Source organism: Indicator indicator, chromosome 3 (assembly GCF_027791375.1).
Source record: "Indicator indicator isolate 239-I01 chromosome 3, UM_Iind_1.1, whole genome shotgun sequence".
Lineage (NCBI taxonomy): Eukaryota > Metazoa > Chordata > Aves > Piciformes > Indicatoridae > Indicator > Indicator indicator.
The window spans coordinates 21,460,554-21,482,170 of NC_072012.1; the positions used below are offsets into that span (position 1 = coordinate 21,460,554).

The following is a 21,617-nucleotide window of genomic DNA, read 5'->3' on the forward strand; positions in this document are numbered from 1 at the left end:
AAACCAAAAACAAAAGTCTTAAAAGCCTCCCTATACAACATTTTACAAAACATGAGGAAGAGATGAAAGCTAAACAAACCTGGTTATTACAATGCTCTATTTCATTATCATAGTTAACTGCAATCTATACAAAAATAAAAATACCCAGCTAAATGCAAGCCAAAGTGTTACTCAACTTTTAGTTCAAATTAATAAAAAAATCTGAAATAATAAAAGGCATTGATTAAAGAAGAAAGATTATTTAAAAGCAGAGTTGTAGACACAACTTGGACATACTGCAATACTAAATTGGATAAAAGTAACACTGACTTTATTATTGTTGGTTTAGTACACTAAATAAAAATACAGAAAAATCTAATTTTCACTTTTTTCAAATTTGATCTGGAATCTCTAAATCCTGGTGAGTTTCAGCTTCTCTCTGTCCTACACAAAACTGCAACTTGATCTATTTTTCAACTGTCCATGTTTAAATGGGACTTTTTTTTTTAAAGATATAAATTAGTGTCAAAATTATCTTTATAGACAAAATAAGCTAATAATAATAATAATAATAATATTCTCTCTAGCAAATAAGCTGTAAGTCAGTCCTGTTTGTTTTGAATTCTTAGGTGTAACAGAAATAGACCAGTAGGAAAAGACCACATTCCAGAATTTGACAGCAGAGTATCAGGAAATGAGCACAATATGAATGGATTTACTTTTCTCTGCTAGCTAAATGATGTAAAAGGCCACTTACCAACTATTATGGGCTACAGCCACTCTGAAAGGCAGAACTTTTATTACACATCATTAGGAACTTCAGATATATAGCATCCAGATATAATGAACCATGAGTCACAGGGTGGGGGAATGAGACCGAACAGCAAAAAAACCAGCAAATCATGGTATCCTGAAATAAAGCTTAGAATTCTCTACATATAAAAACGTTCCAAAGGGAGGAGGTAGAAAGGAGAGAAAGAACAGGGAGGACAGACCAGTTCCCACATCTCCATCCTCTTTGCATAATTGGTAGAATGGCCAGCTCTAGTGTGAAAGCCTTATTTGGGCAGAAATGTCATATGAACAAGGAATAGAAATTCAGACTACAACCACAACTGTGAAGTTGTATATTCTTGTAAAGATTCTACTACAAAATTATTTTAGTAATAAGGCTACTAAATTGAGGGGGTTTGGTAGCAGTAGGGCATACAGGCAAATCTCATTTACTATAGGACAAAAGAGAATACAAAACAGAAAAACTGAATAAGAAAAATTGCCTGTTTTATTTTTTTTGTGGACAGTTCTAAGGAACAGAAGCAATTAAATGCTTTATGCTGATGACAGTAGTGTAATATTCATCTGAATAGATCTCACCTAGTTCAATACGTTATGACACTGCTCAATGCAAAAATAACGCTCCTAAGATGGTAACAGAGGTGTAAGAAAACATGGCACAACTTAGTGTATTAATAAAAAACCTTTAGTAAAAAGTAGTCTTTCAAAAACCATGAAAAGCAAATAGGCCTGCAGGTAGCTTTCTGAATGGTTTATCTGCAATGGTGCAAAGTTAGGGACTTAACACGTGTTAAGATTCTTTCATTAGCACAGCATGTTTTTGAAAGCTAGTGTTGCCAGATTTCCTTTGTTTGTTGTGCTTCTTTCAGGCTATTTAAGCAAGGAACAGTGATTCTGGTGCCTGTGTGAAATGTGACCAGATAATTTATTATGATTGCTCTCACTTTAAAGTTACACAAGTTATTTGCTCCAGCCCCCAGATTTGCAAAAGACTTTTGAGTTTGACTTTTTTTTTGAGGCACGGTGTTAACAGAAATGATACATATCTATAATGTCTCACATGGTATTACACACTTATTAAAACCAACTGGCATTATTTATTTCCCCCTTTTTTCCTTGGGTTGTAAAACTGCAGGGGGGGGAAGTAGATAAAAAAACTCTATCTACTTAACTACACAGTTAGTGTACTACATGACTAAGTAAATTGCACTTGCAGAGATTCAATTATGGTTGCTCTTTTTAGGAATGCTCAAGTGTCTTGAGTTGCTAGCTTTTTTAAAAAAAAAAAAAAAAAGCCAAACCAATAACACAACAAAAAAACTATATACACAAAAAAACAAGCAACCAACAAAACAAAACAAACCCCAAAAACCACCACAACAAAACACACAGTAAAAATGAGTAGAGAAGGAAAAAAAGGATCAGCCTTCCTTGTTTCCAGAAACAACATAACCTCTAAAGAAGTCTTCTACTCTGGTAATGCTATCACGCAAGTGACGACACTCATTGCCCCTTTAATGTTGCACAATGGAACAATGCTATGTTAAAAACACTTAAAGTTTTGTTAGAATTTAAAAATCTAAAAAAACGATTCCTCAGAAATGCTTCTTACTTTCAGAGATATATTAGAGAGCAAGTCTCTGGATATCATCCTATTAAATGCAAGTCATCTACCTACTCCTGCTTAGTTCTGGAATTAGTGATGGCTGTCTTTATAGGAAGGTATTTTGGACACCTTCATAATTAATACCTTAAATTTTAGTCATGACTTCTGTCAATTCTAATGCTAATGGTTTATAATTTTGTACAAAGACCTGAATTTCCATAAGAATTTGTTAAATTATCAGAACAACACTTCTGCAAAATAATCAGACTCCGCTTCTGAAACAGTCTATAGAAACAGGATGAAGATGACTTGCTGTTTGCATCTTACATTGGAGCAATAATCAAAGCTATGCCAAGTGCTTTATAGAGAAGGCTGAAACAAGGCTGAACCTCAAAGAACCTAAAGACACACAGCAAAACAGGAAAGAAAAGGTAATGAAGAAAACCTGAAGCACATAATATTGCACAGCTTATGTTTTTGTACCCTCATCTTGGTATAATCAAGCCTTTTACGCCTTTGATTCACCTTAAAAGTTCTCTGCAATGTTATGTAAGAGTATACTTCTTCAAGACCTTCCAGTAACTCATTAAGCCTACTTCCTAAGGCACCTGCTGTAGAGGTGTTTAAATGTACAGCATTACAGCTAAATATTTCCCAAGGCCTGTCTTTCAGTTACACATTTTATAGAGGTGTAATCAGATGGTCCTTATAACAATCCTAATAATCAGTACAGACTGGAAGTAGCTACCTGTACACAAGTTCACCGAGAGCCTAGAAGAATTTAAACCCATCTGTAATAGGGAACAGAACAAGAAACACTAGGAAGCAAGTGATAAAATAGTTTCTCACAATACTGAAGACCTCTCTTGAGATCACTCTTCTCAGATTCATTCCCATTTACCAGCTATTATTTTATAGATGAATAGGAATTTTGCATACTGAAACCCTAAAACAAGGAAACAAAATACATTTCCACAGCTACCCCTGAGGCATTCCTGTTATAGTACTTGCTATGCATTACATGAAAAAAAAAAATCTTTTTCATTAGGATATTACACAAATATAATATATATACATGCTGACAACAATCTCTGCACAATCTAAATGCAGATGCAATGTGAGTTTTACTGAGTTTTCTTATTCTTTCTGATCAGCAGGAGGTAGAATATCATCACATTTACACTATCCTATGCTTTCATCATAAACATTTTTGAGACATAAATGTTCAAAACACTAACATTATTTTGTAAATCCCACACCACAGGAAACAAAAGTCCCATTTTTAAAGTGTAACACATATGTTAACTCAGTTCTTCAGGAAGATGGATTTACACTTTTATACAACACCGTCGATTATTTATAAGCCTCCAGCTCTCCAACTGAATTCAAAGGGAAGAATTGAAGAACAGATATTAACATGACATAAAATGGAATATTATGGGATTTCATTTACATAGAAGATATCTTTACAATAAGCTTTCAATAAAACCAAAACATTTATTACTTAATATCTGCATATTTATTCCAAGTCACTACAGGAGTTCCAACAACTCCCAGATCCCTTCAGAAAATTGAGCCAAGCATGAGGAATTTTCAGAAAAATGAAGAAAGGGAAAAAAGAAAATCAAAGTTGTAGTTAGACAAATTTGTTAAATTACACCATTGAAAGTCCATCTTCTAGAACTTAACAGAAACCATAACAGATGAACATGCAGCATGATTTACATACTTAAAATGAAGATCTTTGAACGTAAAGTGAGTTTCCACTATTCCTGTAGTTTTCACTCTAGTCCTGAGAACATCCTGTTGTGTTGGAATGTAGCTGGTTTGTGCTATCCTGTCCAAGTCATTCAAGTAACTGAAGGTAAAAATAAATACTACTTTCAGTCATTCATAAAATAATTACAAATAATTACAGAAGTTTTAATGTTCATTCATTAGATTATGCTTGAATTTTATAGAATAGCTTTCTTTGAGATGAAACAAAGAACATGACACATGCCCCTCAAATTTCCAAAATGTTTTGGAATAAGCTTTAGAGACACAAATATATTTAATCCTAGAAGAAAACTTAAGCCAATTGGTTCCCCTACAAAGAATTCTTTCAAAATCGTGCAATGCAAACATGTCTCCACATACATCAGTGTTACTTGTACTAACCAGAAGGACACCTTCAGCTTTGTAACCTACTGAACTAAAGTTACTGTGAACTATAACCAACGCACCAAATTATCCTGGGTTTGATAAAAGGTATGGAAAGAACAACTCAGTGTTTTTTTGCTAGAACTACTGTAGTTATCAAAATACTTAATAAATAACAATTAACTTTCTACTGCTAATGCATAATTGCACACAGTTTTTACAGTAGCATACACTTTCATTGCCAAAATTACTGTGATGCAGGCCAAGAAGCCCAGCTTTTCCAAAAGACAGACAAATCTTATTTGTGCTTTTCCCACAGTAAATACGGAAGGCATTATGTCTTTCTTTCAGTATAACCAAAAGTTAGCAATTTTAAGGATGCGGTTGTATAGATAGATCATCTTAGGAAACTGGAGGCAAAGGTTATCTAACACAACGAACTAAAACAAAGGATGTTACCAGAAGTGATCCACCCAATTAAGTGTTCCATATTGATGACAGTTTATAGAAGTGCTATCTCTTAAAAGTCGAGAGAGCTGCCATTGTGAGCTCAGCTTGCTGCCATCTACCTTCTTTATCCTTACAAGAACTTCAGCAAACAAGTATCAGTATTACTACTCAATACATGCCCTGTTCACTGGGCATGCCTGTAACTCCATTACTCAAGCTGTGGTCTCCTCACAGTTACCTCCCTCCGCATTGTTTCTTTACATACACACAGTCATTGTAAAGAACAGAAATAACTTATTTTAATTGAAGTGAGAACCAACTTCAAACGCTACAACTTAATTCAGTATTGACAGAGATTTTAAAAATTGCCATGTAAGGCCACTATCACTCCCACACCATTCTTTACCAACTTACCTCTCTCCTGATGGACTCTCCTTTGACTGCCTTACCACTCCTTGTTGCCATCCCATCTTATTTCTCACACCCTTGATTCCTTACTATTTTTTAATGAGCTACTTTAGCATTGAAGACATTCCAATTGCTACCTTTGCTCAACACATTTCTAGAGACTGTTTAATTAACAAAGAAAATGCAGCAGTGCTCAACTATAGGAGAAACTCTGTTACGAAAGTAGTATCCTTGGCAGTAGAGTCACATCACATAATCAAGTTTCCTGGACTGAGCAGGCACTTGAATCATATTTTTGTATTAAAAATGCTATTAAAGCACAGTCCTCAAGAATACGAAACAACTGGTCAGAACATGACACATTCATAATTATAACATCTCTTCCTTTCCAACCTTGAAGTCCAGAATTGGAGCATTTTGACTGAAGTAGACAATATCTTTCTTCAGATACTTCTAAATCTTCCATCTACATGGGTGCACAATTCCACAAAAGATGAGACTTACTCTATTCCTTCAGCTACTTACAGGACAGAGAATCTTATTTGCCACATAGTACTTACTAGGCAGCAGAGTCATTAAGCTGATACTCTCTAGATCTGTTGAAACAAGCTTGAACCCCACTGTCTTTCCACAGTCTCTTGATAACTCCAGCAAGCTCTGCAGTCATAAATCCTTCTTCTGCTGCTCCAGCTAACACAAAGAGTTGACGAGCATCATCCTTCAGGATGTAAAACGAAAGTGGAGACAGTGAGAAATAAAACAAAAGTATTATCACCAAAGAACTATATTCAGCAAGTCACAGAATCATCGAATTGTTTTGGTTGGAAAAGACCTCCAAGATCATCTAGTCTAACCATTAACCCAAAACCATCACAGCCATTAAACCATGTCTCAAAGTGCCATGTCTACATGTTTTTCAAACACCTCCAGGAACGGTGACTCCACCACCTCCCTGGGAAGCCTGTTCCAGTTCCTGACCACTCTTTCAACAAAAACTTTTTCCTAATAACCAACATAACCCCCCCCCCCAGCACAACTGGAAACTATTTCCTCTAGTTCTATCATTTGATACGAGGGAGAAGAGATCAAACCCCACCTCACTACAACCTCCTTTCAGGCAGCTGTAGAAAGCTGTAGAAAGGGCTCCCATCAGCCTCCTCCATACTAAACAAACCCAGTTCCCTTAGCCACTCCTCATAAGATTTGTTCTCCACACCCTTCACCAGCTTTGCCATCCTTCTCTGGACAAGCTCGAGCACCCCAATGTCCTTCTTGTAAGTGAGGGGCCCAAAACTGTACAGAGGATTCAAGGTGCAGCCTCACAAGTGCTAGGTACCAAGGCATGATCACTTCTCTACTCCTGCTGATCACACCACTCCTGATACAGGCCAGGATGCTGTAGGCCTTCTGGACCACCTGGGCACACTTCTGGCCCATGTTCATTCAGCTGTCAAACAGTGCCCCCATGTCTTTCTCTGCCAGGCAGATTTCCAGCCACTCTGCCCCATGCCTGCAATGTTGCACAGGGTTGTTGTGACCCAAGTACAAGACTCTGCATTTGGTCTTGCTGAATCTCATGCAACTTGACGTCAGCCCATCAATCCAGCATGGCCAGATGAGTTATTTTCATGTAAACATGAATGTAACCAAACAAAATCTTTTGAAGGAAAACCATTGGTTTTAGTGTTCTGCATAGGATATTAATTCCCACACATTTCAACAAGAGCAAAAGACTATTAAATCAAATATCCCATTAGTTGATAGAGCTGCTTCTGCTCTTTTTATAACTTGAACTAAGATTTTAATAAACATATGTAGGAACATATTTTGTGCTCAAGTGTAAAGTTAACCTTATTTCATTATCAAATACAACAAACCAAATAGAATGGTTCATTACGTACTAGAACCTTCAGAAATGCAGATGTATATGACTGCAGATGACTGAAGAAAACACATTAATCACTTAGGCTTCAAAAAGTGACAAACGAACATTTCTTCCCCAATCATGCATCAGGATAAAGAAAAATACTTCTTAAAGCCCTTACAGGTAAATCACTTACAAATATCCGTTATTGTAATTATTCTATAGAGACCAAGTTTACTTGGTGATCTGACAGTACACAATCAAAAGATTAAGAGAGCAAATGCTAGGTTTTCAAACTTTATGTAATGATCGTCCTTGAGAATAAGGCTAATGGAGTGCAGAACGTCAATTCACCAGTGTCCTTTAACAGAATCTGACCAGCTAGCTACCTGCACCCAATTTTGACTGAGGAAAGAAACTTCCAAAGTTAGATCTCTATGGTACTGGAAACAGAAGACAGCAGCTGAGTACACAAAATAGGTCCACATTAGTACTCCCCTGATGGGAAGCTGTATCTTATCTGATGCCAAGGTATGCCAACCAGAGAAATTTACTTGTGGCTTCCGACTACTACCCAGAGCATAAAATGTTTGTACGCTAATTAAGAGAACAGATGATAGACTGGAAAGAGATACTGAGGCACATCAGTTAGGAACTGAAATTATTTCAAGAAAGGATTAAAAGAAACAAAGTTATTCTCACAAAACAGCAAAGTTACAGATACAAATCTGTGGAAAAATCTGGTTCTGCTGCCTTTGCTGTTCAAAGAAATAAGCTGTGGGGAAACAAAGAAAAATGAATCCCCATTTTCAGGATAAGCACAGAAACAGTGATTGTTCTAAAGATATTGTCCACTGAAGACTTGAAGAATCGACTATGATAGCTAACAGGGAAATTGTTTGCAGGTGGATTAATATTCACAGTTTAAAAATTAAAAGCTTACAGTTCTGTCAACTCAAGGCAAACTCAAAGAGATTTATGTGTATCTGCATATATATCTAGTTAGACACAGGAAAAAGGTCATAAGTCCAAAAAGTCTTTCGAAAGCTTAGAGTAGTTACTCATTTTTAAATGGTTATTTTTCAAATAACTGAATAGTGATTACTGTGCATAGTGAACTAATAAAAATGCAATGGATTTCACTAATAATCAGAGGAAGGATCAGAGCAGTAAAGATCAAAGGATTGGATAGTCAGATCTCATGAACTACAGTTTGTGCAATAGGCCTGGTTAAAAGAAACCTGAATAACAATTCTGGTTTTGAATATTATTTGTGGAAGCAAATGCCAAGGACCTACAACTCAGAAGCAGCAGATCTTGAAGAAGAGCCAATATATTCAGACACATGATTGAAACAGCTTATAAGCTAAGGCAATTTTGTCATAAATGATTACATCTAACATGGTCTGGCTTTCAAACACACTAAATTTACCCTGTTTCAAATAGGTCTAATATCTACATACACTAAAATGGGTGAGGAGGGAGGGGAAACATGAGGTGGAACAAGAAAATCAATTTCACCTTTTTAAAAGCTCAAACATTAAAATAAAAAGTGGTCTCTGTTGCCCCCATATTCCCTTTTTGAAGGATGGCAAGTACTACAGATATCATAGGTGAGGTAGTATACAAGGATTAAGTTATATTTTCATTATTGACCAGTAGTAGATATTTAATTATACTGGAATAGAACTGCTTCCTCTCTAGATATCACTGTTTTTACACCAGATTTCATGAATGAGATTATGCAATTAAAAAAAAAAATAACCCTCTCTCTAGCTAATTACAGCAAATCTCACATTCAGAAAGTGATCAGTAGTCCTTGAAAGCACATTCACTAAAGGTCTCTCAAAGCAAAGCTTCTGCGTCACTACTGGAACACCCTGTAGGACAGAAGTTGTATCAGTCTTCAGAACAACCATTACTGAAGCTGCTGATGTAATCTGTGCTCCCTTGATTCAACAGCCTTAAAAGCGCTCACCTCACTGCTTTATCATTAGTCGCGTGACAGAAATAAGACTATGATTTTCCAAGCAAACTTACTGCCTCACTCATTCCCCTCAGAAATTTAAGGGGAAGAATCTGAATGTAACCGTTTTCATCAGGAGTTACAATTTTGAGCACTTTTCTTACTCCAAAAAAAAAAAAAAAATTCACAAAATGACAATGAAATGGAATAAAATTAAAAAGACTATGCTGCAATAAGAGTACCTATGTTATTTACTTGTTTTTAAGTGAGACTGATGTTTTACACAAGCTCTGAATTCCTTTTTCTATTTCTGACTTTACAACTGACAAAAATATAGTACTGATACTCCATAGCAAGGTTGCTCTGAAAAAAAGAATTTGGACCACCAAGACAGCCTAAGTGTAAAGGGATGGATAGCTATTTTAAGATTATCTCTGACAAAAGTTTGCCTCATTATTTCTACAGCTCTCTGAAGTCAAGAAACTCAGATGATTTCAAGTTGATATCATAAATAAAATAGCTCTCAAAATCCTGTCAGTCATTTTATGTGCTAACACTAAATTTACTCCTCCTCTGTTCTCTCCTCCTCTGTTTTCTCTTACTATGTATGTAGTAACTTGAATCTACCATCTGCTTCTTTCCAACATTAACTGTCAAGCTCCAGAGATGACTTGACTCAGTCAACATGGTAAGATCCTGTTGCTGCCCTGGAAAACTTTTAAGGGACGACAACAGCAAACAAGAACAAATGCAGAGAGACAGTCAAAGAAAATCAAGCTTTTTCTAGTTATGCTTACAACTTAAAAGGTTTTAGGTAAAATTAATGTATGTAGGCAAAATAATAACTATGAAAGAGCAAAATGAAAATTGATAATTCATGACTGTAAATGATATTTAGACATCAGATACAACTTTACATCATTTTATGAACATCTGTCTGCCTTGTGACAACCATACCTAATGCATTTCACAACGTCACTGAAGGTATACTCTCTAATACTTATAAATTGTTTTTTAAGCAATCAGTAACTTCTTGAACACAAGACTTGGTCATTAAAAAAGAACTTACACACCATTTCTTATTTTTCAAGAACACCTCTACCCTCCCAAACTGTAACTCAACCTTAACAAAATGGAAAGTACTTCATGATGACAAAATACCGCTCTGACTACTTTACACAGCTATTTCAATACATGAACAGCAACAAAACTTCTTCCATATTTCCTGCAAGACAGCCGTCGTGTGGCTAAGTGCCTGCTTCAAAAGCTGTACTGGTGAGCGTTTCATAAATTGACATTGATTTATATGGAAAGAAAATAAAAGCACACATCCAGAACTAAGTTTCAATGCTATTCAAACTAACAATTTCAGCACTGTAGATGAGAGTTCATTCCTGTAACCAGAGAACAAGAAAAAACATTTAAGCTAAGCACATTACAGAGAGATTCAGAGCATCTGACCTTGTGGCCAGACACAGATATAATCGGAGTATAAGGTTAGACCTGGAGAAACAATGAGCCAAATCAATCTATTTTGCAGACTAGCTTCAAGAGGTGAAATGGCAAATGGACCCACTAGGGGTTTGTATACAGGGCATTAGACGGATTGAGATAGAAAAGGTGCAGAAAAGCTTAGAAAAAGGTCTCCTTAAGGAGACCCATGTGGTACTATGAGAAAATGGGATACCAGCAGCAGGGCTATGTCCACGTCTCTGTTTCAAGTAAAATAAAATCCTTCACACTGCAAATAACTACAAAATCGACTCAAGCTCAGAGGCTGCAACTGTTTTGGGTACCACTATGCCTATGATCAAATAGAGAAGTGCAGACAGTAGCTAGATGCTTACGTATTTAAGATGCATTTTTTAAAGGAACATGAAGACGTCTAACACAGATGACTTACAGAACAGATCAATCGACAATTCCATGCAAATCAGATGACATGAGTACACAACATTTTTCAAAAACTCCCTAAGACTCAGATGTTTAGGTCTCCAAATTCTAAATTAAACTAAAGCAATCCAGTGTGGATTGCTCTCTAAATCATCTTGCCATGTAAAGATGGCACTTAGTTTTCAATCAAACTTTATAGCCTACAACAGATCTTTGGAAATCAAGAGATTTTTTTCAGTAATGGACAAAAATTGAACATTAATGGAAATTTCAGCTGTATATCTGTGTGTGTACTTCAATACTCACAGCCCTAGTTGCATCACCGAAGTCTATCTTCAACCTCCCCATTGCTCTAATGATAGCAATAATGGACTGAATGGTGTTACTGTAGACAACAGCTTTGTACTGTTTACATTCTTCTTCTGAATAACCAGCTTCATGGATAATCCTAAAGAAGAAAAAAAAAAATTCTCTACTCAAATTTAAAAAAAAAAATATTTCTCTATCACAGTATATCACCATACTTACTTCATTTGTTTGACAATTGTACTTTTTCCTGATTCACCAGCTCCTGAAAAAGAAATGTGTTAAAAATCCATTAGTTGATTTCTCTTAATCTTTGCAAATATATTTAGGTTCTACACTTCAAATAACTAACCAAAAAAAAAACCCCTTTAATAGTTAAAAGTACATTTACTACAAATTAAGCTTTTTACATCAAAATCTGTCTTCAGCTAGAAGTTTCAAAATTAAAACATTTTAAGGACAAATGATTCAGTTGTAAAAATTTTATTTTTACAGAAATGAGCATATCTTTACAGGTCTGCTAGTGTTTCTAATACAAACAGATGATTAGTTGTTCAACTTCTAACGGTTCTGAAGATCAATTCCTCTAACTGCCTTTTTAATCAAAACCTAATCCAAAATTGCCTTTGTAAGTTCTTCACACTGTGTTAATGGTCTTCAGTATTGCAAATGATCATCTTCAATCTCTACAGGGATCTTATCTGTGCTTATAAATACTTAAAGGGTGGGTGTTAGGAGGATGGGGCCTGTCTTTTCTCAGTGGTGCCCAGTGACAGGACAAAAGGCAAGTAATGGGCACAAACTTGAACACAGGGAGTTTCATCTAAACCTGAACATGAACTTCATTACATTGAGGGTGGTGAAGCACTGGAACAGGCTGGTGAGTCTCTGTCTCTGGGGTCCTTCAAAGCCCACCTGGATGACATCCTGTACACCTGCTTTAGGTGAGCCTGGCCTGGCAGGGAGGTTGGACTAGATCTCCAGAGGTCCCTTCCAGCCCCTAACATTCTGTGATTCAGGGGGTGGGGGAGGCAAACAAAAAAGCATTTAATAAACCAATCTCACATATAGTACTGTGAGGGAAATGAGTAGGGCTAGCAAAGCTCAAATAAATTTAAGAAACAGCAGTTCGGAGAATCACATATTGCTTTAGCTATCTGGCCAATTACATAAGAACTTACTAAAAGCTATTTTAAAAAAAGACTCAGTTGGACTTGATCTTAAGCACGTTTTCCAACCTAAATGATTCTATGGTTCTATGACTCACTGCTATGATACGACAAACAAACAGCATTTTAGATTCAATATTCTTTTATTTTCCAAAGGAAGCATATCTGTGTTTAAAAATAATTGAAGTAACTATTTTATACCTCAATTGAAATTAACAAGTCAGCAAAAATGTTACTTTAAACTCCTCAGACTGTCTTATGATTTATTATCCCACACTCTGCCTACATAGTAAGCATTCCAGAACTACAAATTTCTGGAGCAAATGTTTTATGCACCCAAGCACAGAAACTGCTTTTTGTAAGTGCTGAGATGTTAATAATAATAACATTTCTAACTTGTGAAGCATTTGCTAACTGCTTACTGAAGAAACTACTCAAGTACCCCAAATAAGAAAGCATTGCAAAACTCCACAGTATTCTTCTTTGGAGGAAATCAAATGTCAAGTACAACAATTCCTAATAGCACAAATATATTCCTGATGACACTAATGCGGGGGGGAGGGGAGTAAACTAAAAATACCCAACCAAAACCAACCTCAATTAAGAAAATAATTAAATAAAAACTGAAGAGTGAAATGGAGCTGGCTTTGACCAACCAACCAAGCTGGGCAAATAAACAGAACCCACGAACACAATAGTCTTGTACGTTGCCAGAAAAGAGTTCAAGTATGGCCAAGAGGAATTAACATACAACTTTCAATGGATGCTTGTCAGCTTTTCAGACTGTAAAACAGGAGAATTGCACCACATTCACTTAAATACGTGCAAAATCTAAAATAAAACAGACTGACTCATAAATTGTTAGATTCATTGCAACTTTCCTATCCAGTCTTCCATCAGATGCCAGTATTTCACAGTAGAAGGCAATAGACGAATGGTAGTTGCTCCTCAGCTGCCACTGGTCACAACACAAGCTGTGATTTCTACTGTTTCTGCTATGGAACCACTAATCTCTTAAAAAAGCACATGGCAAGCAGATAGCTTGGAACTATAATCTCTTAAATTTATCACCTCACGACACATTACCATACATGAGACTTAAGTCAGAATTCAAGCTGCTGATCATTGTTACTGTATTCAAAACATAGCAATGCTAGTACAAGAAACCCACATTGGAAACCTATTGCTACACATCCACTGGACAGGTTGGCCACTATTGAAATATTAGATGACAAAAATACCAACACTTGATCTATCTCCCTGCAAGTTTGGGGCTTTTTTGTCAGGTTTGGGCATTTTTTGTGTTTGTTCAGGTTGGGAATTTTTAATTGGCTTGTTGGATTTGGGATATTTTTGTTGTTGTTTGGGTTTTTGTTTCTTTTTTTTTTTTTGTCTCATGTCCCCACTCCTTTTTGAGGCCATCCAGCAGTTATGTTTCTTACCTACCACCATCCCATATTCTTGTAATTATGGGATGACCACTGTACAGATGGTTTTTGTTCCTTTTCCCCTTCCCAACTGTTTTCATGTAGTCAACCAATGGTTGAGAGTATTTATAAGATGGCATTAGTCTTGGAATTTCCATAGCTACTGGAATTTGAAAGTGCCAGGAAACTTTGAATGATTTAAGAAAGAAGATGTGTGAGTAGTATCTGGAAGAAAATATTTCAGTAACTTGGCCATGTAGCATGAATCCCAGATTGCTTCACTGTGTGAAACCACACGAGTGACATTCTGAAACTATGACAGTGACTCAGATAAAAGATCTGAGATAATTCTCAGTTTTCGTAGCTGCACTCTGGCTTAATTCTACAGAAGCAGCACCATTTACAACTCTAAGCCACTGTCACTTCTGTAAATTTCTTAAGAAATCAATAATTAATTACAACCAATTATTTCTTTCCTAGGTCTTGAATATTGATTTTAGTAGATGTTTGTAATCAACAGTATACAACAAAACATTATATCAATATATTATATATGTGATTTAAAAAAAATATAAAACAGTAACCCAGGCAACAATCACACATTTACTCATGTTAGCATCCTGTGTTATTTATTCAGGTCTAGACCACAAATAAACTCTTTTAGGTTTCTTAGATACCTAGGCTATTATAATAGTAAACACATAAGCAAGTGATAAAGACTGTATTAGTTGGTTTAGTATTGAAACAACAAAGAAAAAACATAGGTTTATATTCAGTATAACCTCTTGAATTTGATGAATTCTAAGAAATAAAGCTTTTGGTGAAACAAGCAGAGCACACACTCCACTTTCCAAACCTTAAGGAAACTTTTACTCAAATCTCTATCTTTAGAAGGATGAATTGATTTTCCATCTATTTAAAAAATATTTATATTAGTGCATAATATCTTTTTATGACAAAGGCTTTATGATAGAATCTTTTTGCTTAGAATCTGATGCATATGGTAAGCAGACACCTTAGCAGAAATAGTGTGTCATTTTATGAATGTATGCAGCTTTTGAATACAGCTTATAGCTAGCTCTTCAGATCTGTTCTTATATCCCTCAACTGTTTCAAATCACTGGCTGTACAGCTACTGCTATATAGTAGGAACCCTTCATCACTCATACCGTAACCATATTGTGGACTCTGCCTCACTATAAAAGAGCACCAGTACAATCCCAAGTGTCACATTTCAGAAATTTTGTGAAATATTCAAAAAGAGATATAGTATCTTGGAACTGAATCTACTTTAAAAATATGTATCTGTTGAGAATACGGAGGGACACAGAGGGACAATGCCATTTAATTTAAATTTGAAGCATTTTCTTCAAATAAGATACAGGCACAGCTTCCTTTGTGCAAGGTGCCAAACACAGCAGGATTGTAACAAGCTAAGACTGAGGTTTGGAAATAAACTTCTTGCTTATACTAGAAATTAAACAGGGAATGGATACATATTTAGAGATGAAAAACACATAATAATCATACTTGCTGCCTGACAACTATATGCCACACCACCAGCAGCTAAAACATTTCTGGTTCCAGGTTTATCTAAAATGTCAATGCTCCTTGCAGTTTGGCAAGATTATCAGTTGACTGCTTAAATGCATCAAAAGCCAGCCTCCACACTATCCTCTAAAAGGCTTGGGAATCTCCTCAAAACTCAGTCCAGACACTTGTTGCATTTCTAATAGCAAATAACCGATCTTCTCTTCAAAATTAAGTAAGATTTAAACTTCTTGAAGTGGTTAACTTCTTCCATACATAGCAGTATGCTCAGAAACAATCACTATGTGATTTGACATCAAGGTATGAAAGAACATAATGATTAAGACCTTCTGTAACATGAGTCTGAGCGAATACTGTATATGAGCACACTACATGAGGTAAATGCTGAGTACTCCAACAGAAAGAACTATCTCCCTTGCTTTTATAATGTTTACCGAGACACTTACTGTCAGTTTCTGACAGAGTATGGCATGCTGCAATCAGACCTCTAAGTGTATATCTAATAAACCTCTAGAAATTCAGAGTTCCCTGACTTTCTCTTGACACTGTGGCTGACATTCATGCCTTTTAACTGTTCGCTGAGCTACAAATATGGTATGGAAAGATGGTAGGATCAGTAACTGAAATTCCACAGACAACTTCTGCAGATAATTTTTAAAAGAAAAAAAAATTCCCCACTGCAACATGGACATACTTTATGCAGGTTATTCCGGCGGAGAGATACAATGAAAGAACTTTAAATTCATAGCATATTTTCATGTCAGGCTCCACTTGCAATTCTGAACACCACCACTGCTGCATTTCCTACAATTGTGACAGACTGTCATGGGTTGAGCTGAATCTGCTGCTGCTATTCATATCATGCTGCAGTCATGCCAGCTTCAGAAATGGAAGTACTGGCTGGAGCAAAGTATTATGGGGCTTGAAGTTCAGATTGTAACATGGGAGGCTTCCTGCTCCAATTGCTTCTGGGTTTTTTTGGGTGTTGGTTGCAAGATCAGTGGGAGCTGGGTAGCTCACTTGTTTGGGTTTTCTGTTTTATGCTGGGGTTTTTCCCTGTATTTCACTGTCCTTCTTCTGCAAATAGGATAAGCTGAGGTACTCATGTATTTTATTATTAATTACATTATTAGCTAAGGTAATTATGCACTGTGATTAAATGCTGTCTTATGTTATATTAAACTCTTACCTCTAAATCTCAACCCTGAGTTTTGTGCGTTATTTTCCCCACACTTTTGTGTTGGGGGAGCAGGCAGGTTGGCCTTGCACTAAACCATTAGAGATTCAACTGTCCCTGCTACCTTGTATCACTATGTAACTGAACGAAGTGTTAGGAAAACCACAAGAGGAAGTGTTTGCATTCCTACCATAGAGAATGATATCTTCTCCAAACCTCAATTGATTTTACTCAAAGATCTACTTGTCACGTAATACTAAGACATTATTTGTAGATGAGATAAATGGGTAGTGTCTAAGTTTATACCAGGGCAAGTGCAATTAAAAGTAAGCCATTACTTTAGTGCAATAAACAGTACTTCATTTAAATTCTCAGTCTTCATCCACATCTAAAATAACCGTGTGTTTCATCTTGTAGGTTGAGGTCTAAGATCCACGATGTTAAGGAGAATAAGCATATTGATAGTCGATCTAAATTGCAAAAAGGTTTCAGAACTCTTACTTGAACCAGGGGAAAAAAAATCATGTGTATACTCAACCATATTCTTTTGTTACATACACATGCATTTCCACACAAAATTATTTAAAAGTAGAATATTATTTGTGGTTAACAGTACTAAATCAAAGATCTGGCTTTGATGTTGTTAAATGCAAAGTCTCTGTACTACCTGGTCTCAAATTAAACTGAGAAAGCTTTGCACTACATAAAAATTTCAACCCATTCAAACAAGCAGTTGTAGGCAACAAGCCCTGAAGCATGGATTAAGATAGATACCTACATAAACAGCAGCTTGTTAGGCCTCAAACAAGTATGTTGTCAAAGCCAGATCTAATCTAACCCCAAAAGGTCCCACATTCCAGAACAAGAGACAGACAATAACTGAACAAGTCTCTCATCAAGGAATTAAATGACAGCCTTTGATAGGAAACACCAAAGCACTAAAGCCTATTAGAAGGAATCCCTGTCAGCGTCTTTAAGAGCTTTAGAAAGCACATAATGGTTTTGCTAGTTTACCAGATTTACTAAGGATCAGTAACTTAATCTGCATACAGCTGAGAAATCCACTTTCAAAACACTTCAAGATTTAATGCATCAAGAATACAGACAACACTTAAATAAGGCTTAGTATCTTATTTTCAGTTCGTTATTGTTCTAGACATCACTAGCACATGCCCAAATCAATGAGCATTCAAAATAGTATTTAATTAAATAAAGTCTATAAATACTCAAGACAATTGCCATTTGCTGCCAATTTTGTTATTGCAAAACATCTATCTCCAGCCACAGCAAGTTTTAAAATTGCATTCCAAGGCTACATTCACATTGCACTTTGTTTAGAATATTAGTACAACTTCACTGTTTTAACTGGAGACCTTTGTCTCCATTCTCCTCTCTGTTTGGACACTAGACTGGCTGTTACACTGATTGTCCACTACCATCTTGCATTCGAAGTGCTAGACAGAACAGTGTTCTTCCTAGTCAACCCTACAACCTGTAAATTAGAACAGCATAAGGAAACATACCTCTGAGACTCCTTTGTGCTTGAACAAAAACAAGCTCCTATCTCCACTTTCCAATCAAGTGCCTAATCAACATGCTCCTTGAGAATGCACTATCTGCTGTTTCAGCAATGAGATTTTAAAAGACAGGTTTTTGAGGACTTCACAGGTGAACACACAATTTCACATTATTCCTAATCCTATTCTACAGTAAACTGTGACACAAATGCAGAAATTGAAAGGATCATGTTCTGCACCCATTTTTCCCTCCACCCACTGCTGTGCATTCATTTGCATAAGGCATGTATGAATGCATACATCTTGCTTTTATTCAGGTCTTCACCAGACCATTCTGAAATACCAGTTAAACTGCCCACTCTAGCAGCAAACTAAGTCCAAACAGGGCAGCCAATCTGACTAAACCAGCACAAAACTGAATTAAGCATTTAAAAGCGCCAGGGAGAGCACAAAGCCATTCAGCCAGGTGCAGCAATAGTACTTGCCTTTTTATCAACACAGAGCTTCTACAACGGTTCAGCTGTTTATATTAGACAACATGCACTGCTTAATTCCATCATTCCAAGATGGACTTAGAAAGCAGGAAATAATCTCTTGAATTTTACTGGGAACTATTTTTAAAAACCCAGAGATTTGGAACTCAACTTGTACAAGCCGAACAACTATAACTTATAGTTGGTTGCATGCAACTATTTTATGATTCTTGCAAAGGGAATACAGAATTTGATTCCATTTGATAACCGTTTGATTCCAACAGTATTTTCATTCAGCTCATATTAAATCCTAGATAATATTAAGAATTATAAACCTGCTTCACAGCTTCAACAGGAATTTTCATTACAGTACAACGATTTCTTCTTTAAAAGCAATCTGTTTAGAGCAACGATTGTGAAGACTTCCTGTCCATTCTGGTTGCCTAGATACCATTATATTTCAAAGGTTTAATCAAGTACTGGGACTAAGTATATTACGCACTTGAAATGCAATACTATATTTCTAAAAGGCACATATATGAAAAAATATTGAGGTGCATTTTATTTAATAACTTGAAACATTGTGTATTTGGGTGCTGTTGATCCCTCCAAATAAGTAGATTTATGAAAAGTATTTTCTAATTTCAGTATCAATTTATATAGGGACATATAATACTGTGGTTTACACATATCTCTAAATGTACAGTCCATATAAACATGTTAACACCACTACTTGATTTATTAAGGTGGTACCTAAACATACAAGAAATTGTGTTATTCAAAGCTCTAATAACCCTTCAATTACCAGAAAAGCAAATTATTTGCCTATCATATGTTTAGTAACAAATCTTTTATTTAAATAAAAGTTTCATTATTTAAATATGCTCTATATCAGGAGAAACTTTTTTTAATTACACAAAAATATGCTTTTGAGGGAAGGAGCTAACCATCAATTAAACCATGAGATTAAAGTAAAAAATGTGACATCAACAGATAACACACTTGCAAATCAAGGAATAATGCTTATAGATATTGTGACATCAAATGATTTTTAGGCTTTGTTGCTTTGAGGGAATAATCAGATACATAATATTTTACCTCATGTTAGATATTCAAGCTATAGATAATTCCAGAGATTTCAAAGCTTGCAAATTCAAAGGGAAAAGTCATTAACACAGAATCACAGAATGGATGTTGGAAGGGACCTCCAGAGATCATCCAGTCCACCCCTCCCCCCCACCAAAGCAGGATCACCTCAGGCAAGCTGCACAGAAACACAGCCAGGCAGGTTCCAGAGATGATAATCATCTTCCAGATCCCAAGTTACACAGTGAAAAGGCTATGAGCAGTCACAAACATGGGTAACTAGTCCATATCATCATTACCATTCCTTCATTTCCCACTCTGCATCTTGTTAAGAAATCTTATTTTGTCTTGTCTGCTCATACTTAATGTATGAGAACAAAACATTTTTAGCATTAAGAAGAGTTCAAATCTTTTCCTGCAAAAGCATTCCTAGTACACACAAGTGTCTCAGCAAGAAGAGTTTATTTTTGTCTTGCCTAGTATATCTTAGTTATCCTTCCACTCATAAATGTCACTAAGTTAAGCCAGTTGTAAGAATTTTCATTTTTCTGAATAGTGCACTCAAAACTTCTTGCTCTCAAAAGTTCAAAGCTCCAATTTTTCCAATTGCTCTTTGTATACCTCACCAACTTCAATACTTTTTGGTATGCAGAATCTTTCAGGTGAAGATAACTCACCTTTATTTACAGTATAACAAAACAGTAATTCACACAAAAATTGAGGTAACAGTAGGACACTGTTCAAACAAAAGCAATAAATAGAACAGCTGACCTCAGTAAAGATGGACAATGACTAAGGCTCAACCTCAGAATAGCAAGCTTTCATCAATATAGGTTATTCTGTACACATCTTGGAAAAAAAACTTTTAACAGAAAACTATCAAATCAGTTCAGATTTTATTTCAGTGTTTCCATGGCAGACAACCTTCACACTTAACAGAATATCTTAAATATATTTTCTACTTCCTTTTTTCTACCTTGACATTCATCAGATAGCATATTACAGGAAACACTGCAGAGATCCATCAAGCTCAGCATCAAAACTGACTTCAGAATTTCATGCCCCCTGAAGCCAGACTCATGATTGGTTTCAAAACATTCAGCGAGATTTTAGGATGCACCAACTACCCAATTTTGACTTCTCAGAGGACTAAACAACAAAAGGGTAAAATGTGGCAGCAGACGAACTTTGGTGCTATGATTATATAAAAGTACAGTGTAACTCTTTGTCACAGAAAGCCCAAGTCACAGAAAGATCAAGTCGTGCCAAGACAAGTATGCAAGGAGCTATACTGTAAACTGTTTCCCTAAAAATGTTAAAGAATTAAAATCATGAGAGTAATAAATCATAATTTTACAGAGAAACTTCCACAAGGAAGACTTAAAACAATAATGGAACAGATGACCTTGAAATAACTAATTAATATCATAGTGAAGAAGTCTATACATACATGCAAGAAACTATTTTATGATTCTTGCAAAGGGAACACACAATACTATATTATAAATCATTCAATCAACAGTCAAACAAAAAGAGGCAAGCATAAAAGAATCCAATCTGTAATTACACTAAGACAACCGTTACCAAAGGGCTGTTTTCTGTATATCCAGGAACCTCCTTTCACAAAAACAAGGAGTATTATTAGACTACAGGAATCCAGTAATTTTGACTTTGCTCTTTGAAATGATTGTCGTATTTAGTACAAAAGCTTGAGCACTTCATTGACTTAGCTATAAAATCAGCTAGAAAAGTCCACATAAATAACACCCCAATTGCCAGAGTACAACTGTACCATATCAAAATGCAAC

General features: G+C 35.8%; 1 protein-coding gene across 2 annotated transcripts in view; it reads right to left on the reverse strand.

Annotated features, from left to right (window-relative positions):
* Positions 1 to 21,617, reverse strand: part of LOC128980971 (guanine nucleotide-binding protein G(i) subunit alpha-1) — a 31,937-nt gene that overhangs the window by 3,463 nt on the left and 6,857 nt on the right. For both annotated transcript variants that reach the window (XM_054399592.1, XM_054399591.1), the window contains exons 2-5: positions 11,632 to 11,674; positions 11,410 to 11,551; positions 5,941 to 6,098; positions 4,110 to 4,238 (exon numbers count right to left, since the gene is read on the reverse strand). In XM_054399592.1, the coding sequence (XP_054255567.1) occupies positions 4,110 to 4,238; positions 5,941 to 6,098; positions 11,410 to 11,551; positions 11,632 to 11,674 (472 nt within the window). The remainder of the gene's footprint in view (positions 1 to 4,109; positions 4,239 to 5,940; positions 6,099 to 11,409; positions 11,552 to 11,631; positions 11,675 to 21,617) is intronic.